The following is a 6,687-nucleotide window of genomic DNA, read 5'->3' on the forward strand; positions in this document are numbered from 1 at the left end:
TTCGTGTGGCTGGGAGTAAGCCGCATGTATAGTTAGGTTATCCATTCTGTTTAGCTAGTGGCTCAGACGAGCAGGTATTTATTTTGTGCCTGAAGTCAAGGTTTATTTATTTTCCTGTTTTCTTCTAAATAAACCAGTTTGCTGCACGTTTTGTGTCCCTGTCGTGACTGTTTGGGTCCGCACCACTGCTCCTACCGAGCTAACTTCTCCAAAACAGCTATAGCATGCTATGCTTTACAAGAAATGCCATAAAATCTAAGCCCCATTAACTAAGCAGTATCACCTGTTGACTATATACATTTCTTACAATCCTTGCCTTCCTGATCACTGTGTATATACCTAGGAGAGGCAACATGATGCAGCGCCATTGTCCACATGACCACCAGGGGTTGGGAACTGTATGAGTTGCTGGGTCCTAGAAGACCCAAATCATCTTTACGAGTATAGCTTAGGAGGCTGAATTCCTCCTGTAATGCATCAGCTCCAGTTACAGGGATAATCAGCAGAAAAAATAAGAAAAAAAAAAAAATGGTAAAATGCCTACCTAAAGTCTAATATGACCTCATGGGGGCACAATGTATTGGGCCGCAGCCAAAAAGTGCTGCAGGAAAACCTGCGGCGAAAATGCATTGCAGTTTTTCCCACAACAGTCCACATAATTTTCCTCTGCAGACTTTGAGCTTCGATTATACCTATACAGAAACCGCCAGCATTTCCGTAGGTATAATTAACATGCTGCGATTTCCAAAAACGCAACGGTTTAGGAAACAGCAACATTTCCGCTGTGGATATTTTTCTGCAATGTGTAGATGGGATTTGCTAGAAAATGGGATTTGCTAGAATCCCATCCACTTTGCAGGGACTATAAAATGCTGCGTTTTTTGCTGTAGTGTTTCTTCCGTGGCCCAACTGTGGTGTTTACGCCACATGGGGCTTCAGTCTAAAAGAAATAAAAGAACAAAAAAAAAAAACTCCGTTTCTAGGCCCGTCCCACAAAAATATGTGTCAACTTTGTAAATATTACTTGAAGAAAAAAAACAAAATTAAATAATAAAATATGAGAACAGTCAAGGACAATCCACAGACCACCTCCAAAGAGCTGCAGCATCATCTTGCTGCAGATGGTGTCACTGTGCATCGGTCAACAATACAGCGCACTTTGCACAAATAGAAGCTGTATGGGAGAGTGATGAGAAAGAAGCCGTTTCTGCACGTACGCCACAAATAGAGTTGCCTGAGGTATGCAAAAGCACATTTGGACAAGGCAGCTTCATTTTGGAAACAAAAATTGAGTTGTTTGGTTATAAAAAAAGGCATTATGCATGGCGTCCAAAAAGAAACAGCATTCCAAGAAAAACACATGCTACCCACTGTAAAATTTGGTGGAGGTTCCATCATGCTTTGGGGCTGTGTGGCCAATGCCGGCATCGGGAATCTTGTTAAAGTTGAGGGTCGCATGGATTCCACTCAGTATCAGCAGATTCTTGAGAATAATGTTCAAGAATCAGTGACGAAGTTGAAGTTACGCCGGGGATGGATATTTCAGCAAGACAATGATCCAAAACACCGCTCCAAATCGACTCAGGCATTCATGCAGAGGAACAATTACAATGTTCTGGAATGGCCATCCCAGTCCCCAGACCTGAATATCATTGAACATCTGTGGGATGATTTGAAGCGGGCTGTCCATGCTCGGCGACCATCTAACTTAACTGAACTTGAATTGTTTGTCCAAAATACCTTTATCCAGGATCCAGGAACTGATTAAAAGCTACAGGAAGCGACTAGAGGCTGTTATCTTTGCAAAAGGAGGATGTACTAAATATTAATGTCACTTTTCTGTTGAGGTGCCCATACGTTTGCACCGGTCAAATTTTGGTTTAATGCATATTGCGCATTTTCTGTTAGTACAATAAACCTCATTTCAATCCTGAAATATTACTGTGTCCATCAGTTATTAGATATATCAAACTGAAATGGCTGTTGCAAATACCAAAATATTTAGAACTAAAAATGATTAAGATTAATAGGGGTGCCCAAACTTTTTCATAGGACTGTATATTCTTGTATATCCCATCAGACAATGGTTTTATAAAATTCTCTTTACCAGCATTGAAAATCTGTAATGATTCATGATTCTGCCAAGTCTGAACATAACTCAGATAAACTCTATAAAACCATAATAGGTGGTAACGTTCTATAACCTGTAACTTCTGAAAAAGGGGTCATTTGTTTGGCACAACCCATTTAAGACCCATTTAGGCTGAGGCCCCACATTGCGGAAATGCAGCTTTTTTTGTGGCAGATTTTGTTGCGGTTTTTTGAGCCAAAGCCAAGAATGGTTACAGAAGGAATGGGAACTGTATACGAAGCTCTTAGGCTGCTTTCACACGGAGTAACACTCCGCTCATTCTGACATGTAAACAAGTGTCAGAGTGAGCGCTGTAAAACAGAATCCCATTGACTCCAATTGACAGCGTCTTAGGCGCGATACACATTGAAATCAATGGGAGGCTTTTTAACCCATTGATTTAAATGTGTAGTGCGCGTAAGATGGCACCCATTGAAGTCAATGGGATTCTGTTTTACAGCGCTCACTCTGAGACATGTTTACGTGTCAAAATGAGCATGTGAAAGCAGCCTTATACTTCTACCTTTTGTTCAATCCACTCCTGACTTTGACTCCAAAAACCGCAACAAAATCTGCAACAAAAACAAAGCTCCGTTTCTGCAACGTGGGGCCCCAGCCTTAAGGCCCCATGTTGCGGAGTTGAAGAAACACAGCTTTTTTGTTGCAGATTTTGCTGTGTTTTTTGGAGCCCAGAGAGGATTGAGCAGAAGGGAGAAGTATAAGAACTTCCTCTATATTTGCCATTCATTTTGTAGCCAATCTTGGCTTTGGCTCAAGAAATTCCGCAATTTGGGGCCTTAGCCTAAAGGGATTTTCCCAATAAGTTTATTCCCTATCCACAGGATAGCAGGTACATGTCTAATAAATGGAGGTCCCAGCGATTATGATAATGGGGGGCTAGAAAGTGCTCCTAGTGCCGATTTGGACTTCCAGGATGGTGATCTTCAGCCAAATCAATAAAGTAAATTAATTGGTGTTGGAGCATTTATACCGAAATTCAATTCACATGGGGCACTTGGGGCATATTCAGGCCCCCTTTTTCATGAATGCTGGGAGCCCTGTTGGACTGGTTCCAAGGCGACTGGACATTAATACACCATTCTGTGGATAGGAGGATACATTTCATAAATGAGAACCCGCATTTTTAAGTAATATCAAAGTATCAGGACAGAGTTTCCAATATTAATAGTAATTCATTAAGTATATTATTCAGCCTTCCTTATAGACTCATTTTTCGTGCTTGCTTGGGTGGTCTAGAAACATGGACCGCTACCAGTATATAACATAGGTACATCCCCCTCTCCTATTTACTTCCGATGGTGCCACCAAAAACCCATCAATTTCAAGTGCACTATGATGCTATGATGAAGAATATCGTATAAGAAAAACCTTTTTTATAATTTTGCTGTTTTTTTGAAACCATCAACAGCCATTGCGTTAATATGGTTCATGGTTTACTTGGTTTCAATGAAATCTCCAGGAAAGAACCAATGACATCACATGATCTGTGAAATCTCCAGGAAATCAATCACAAACAGTTAGCACGCACGAAAACACATCAGAGGACATTGGATAATCCCATGTGCAACAGTATGGGAAGGAAATCCGGCATTCTTTAAGATAAAATGATCAAATATCAGATAAAATTGTCAAAATAGTCAAGGCAATTCCAACCACCATGAAAATAGATGTTATTTTATCTATCCGAGCATGGAATCCTTGCAGGGGCTGCCTATGGATTTTCTATAGGACATCTATCTATCTATCTATCTATCTATCTATCTATCTATCTATCTATCTATCTTATTTAGTGTTTAGCATTGCTGTATAAGACATAGCATCACAATACAAAGATCAAGGAAATCCGTTTTCCTCCTGTTAAATAGCAAGCAATAGACGAGTACATGACGGTTACACAATTGCAATATCAGTTTGCTCAAAGTCAAAATGTAACTAATGCACAAAACCACAAAATGATACATTTTCACATGTAATAAAAACATCCCGAAATCTGGAATCAAATCCAATGAAAACTTCCCGGTAAACTTCGACATCCAAGTAGCCCCCTGTGCTAATAGAGTAACAGGGACTTGGATTGAAAGCTAATTTGTCTATGATCTGCAGTGCAACACATGTGTCAGCAGGGGATGCTATTGCATGAAGTCAGCAAGTCAAAAGCTGCATCTTGAATTTCAACTAAGTGGTCACAAGCTACAATCCGCGGAAAGTAACTGTCAGGGACCAGCCAATCTTTACAAATGCTCCAGGAGGCGAATCTCTGCCAATCTCCAACCCGACCAATCAATTCTCCCATCTCTAACGACTGTATTCCCCACCTGTCCATAGGGGCTCCGATAAGCCACCATGTCCTAATAGGTTAGCTATAGTCACAATATCCAGAAGGACAAGGATACGTATTTTGGAAGCACCCGCACAATCACCGTATATCTGTATATCCGCAGCCAGAAATAAGGGGCAGCTATCTGGGTCACTCAAATAGTCACATGCCAAAAAAAATGTCTTCCCTCATTCTCCCAGATAGAAAAGGAAAAGGACTTACCATGTTGACTTCTGACACCATGTCTATACTAGCGATATCTATGTTCATGCCGACGGCCACAGGAGGACCTGTAACCAACAGTAAGGACCACAGTCAGAACTCCAAGAACTTAACTCCTTCATGCCTGCTACAGTTACAGATTGAGGAATGTGCCAAGGCTCCTCGTCCTATCCCATGGGCACGCAGCCCTCCCATCAGCCCCATAAATACAGATTATTTGATCATTTTCGGGCATTGCACAACATTGGCAGCTGCTTGCCAATCTCTACGTGGCCATATTACAGCTGCATTGCAAACTCCTTGAAAGTCCAGTCTCAGATAATAATATTAATCTGCAAAGACTAATGCAATGGGCACAGTAAGCAGGCTGGGCAGATGAAATATTAATAAGAATATTCAGGGCACCGGACATGATGGGAGACACTGGCAGTGCAGTGGACGAGGATGAGGATGAGTCAAGTTTGCTTCAGTTATGGGCAGATCAGCAGGATCATTGCACCTGTACCGCAAAATCTCAATAGAAAACTACAGGCAAAGCAATTTACCTCCAAAATCTGGCCTCAGACGGATGTCATAGCCCTTCAAGAGTCTATCCACGGTCTCCTTAACCAGTGACATATTGCTGGGATCATTGGCACTAGAAGACAGTAAACAGAGAACAGTATAGACATATGTCATGCCAGCTCCCAGTAAAGTCAATGCCCCCCTTTACCCTGTGAAATGACTTACCTCTGTGCACAGACCATTGCAATTATAAGTTGCAGCGAGCAGATCCCCACGTAACCTTTCCTCTTCATTCTCAACATCCCTTTAGCTTTTTGATATGATTTAGGTGAAGAGCAGAAGACATCCAACTTATTGTGACCAGTGCAGTAATTCTGAAGTGCCGCACATGCGCATAGCTCACTACAACATCAAAAAGGAGCAGTGCTCGCTTGCTACAGACATAGGAGCAAACAATGGAAGGGACAGGGGGGGAAAAGTCCCCCCTCCCCAACTTTTAGGCAACCCAGTTACCTCCTCCCACCCTGGCTAAGTGACCCCTGCAGCTGAGCGGGCTCGTCACAGTATTTAGAGCTGAGAATCACTTGTCGTCTGCGTTGTCTGTGCTCGGTGCAGGCAGCAGGACTTGTCTGGATAGATCGCTGCTGCTGCTGCTGCTGCTGCTGCTGACACGGAGGCTGATGTGGGAGTGGAGGAGGGGGGGGTGGGAAATGAACACTGCATCTACCGACCCAGCTATGCAAGCTGCTGGCATCAGAGCTGGCAGTCCCTCACTGGCACAAGTAGGCACCCGGCAGTGTGCAAATATGTAGAGGGACGACTGCGATGCCATGCAGACCAGCCATCGGGGTAATAATAGATACAAGAGGAGCTGCAATCTGTCACCTGTCACTCAGCACAGATTCTAGAGCTGGGGTCCTGTCACTTTAATTGAGAGATTAACCCTTTCAGTAACACACAGTTATGGGTTATTATGATATAGCAATTTATTGGTTGTGATAAGGTGAACGATACATTAACCATAAGGGACATTTGTATTATTATTATTATTATTATTATTATTATTATCATTTATTATTATTAATATTATTACTATCATTTATTATTATTATTATTTATTTATTTTTATTATTATTTATTATCATTAGTATTATTGTGTAGTATTTATTATTTATTATTATTATTATTTTTTATTATCATCATCATTATTGTTTATTTATTATTACTATTATTATTATAAATTTTTATAATTATCATTAGTATTATTGTGTATTATTATTTATTATTATTATCATCATTATTTATTATTATTATTATTATTATTATTATTATTTATTATTATTATTATTATCATCATCATTTCTATTATTATTATTATTATTATTATTATTATTATTATATAGAATAGTTTGATATTAGTTTACAGAGCACTATTATACTGCAATGTGTGTCCTGAGTGTTTTAGTTTATGGGATGGACTTACCCTTAGACC

The 6,687-nt window shown here is 40.5% G+C and overlaps 1 protein-coding gene across 1 annotated transcript in view; it reads right to left on the bottom strand.

Annotated features, from left to right (window-relative positions):
• GABRB2 (gamma-aminobutyric acid type A receptor subunit beta2) overlaps window positions 1–5,856 on the bottom strand; it is a 243,267-nt gene extending 237,411 nt beyond the window's left edge. The window contains exons 1-3 of the mRNA XM_075275026.1: window positions 5,421–5,856; window positions 5,237–5,328; window positions 4,692–4,759 (exon numbers count right to left, since the gene is read on the bottom strand). Coding sequence (XP_075131127.1) covers window positions 4,692–4,759; window positions 5,237–5,328; window positions 5,421–5,497 — 237 coding nt within the window. The 5' untranslated portion in view covers window positions 5,498–5,856. The remainder of the gene's footprint in view (window positions 1–4,691; window positions 4,760–5,236; window positions 5,329–5,420) is intronic.
• Window positions 5,857–6,687: the final 831 nt, after the last annotated feature.

Source organism: Leptodactylus fuscus, chromosome 5 (assembly GCF_031893055.1).
Source record: "Leptodactylus fuscus isolate aLepFus1 chromosome 5, aLepFus1.hap2, whole genome shotgun sequence".
Lineage (NCBI taxonomy): Eukaryota > Metazoa > Chordata > Amphibia > Anura > Leptodactylidae > Leptodactylus > Leptodactylus fuscus.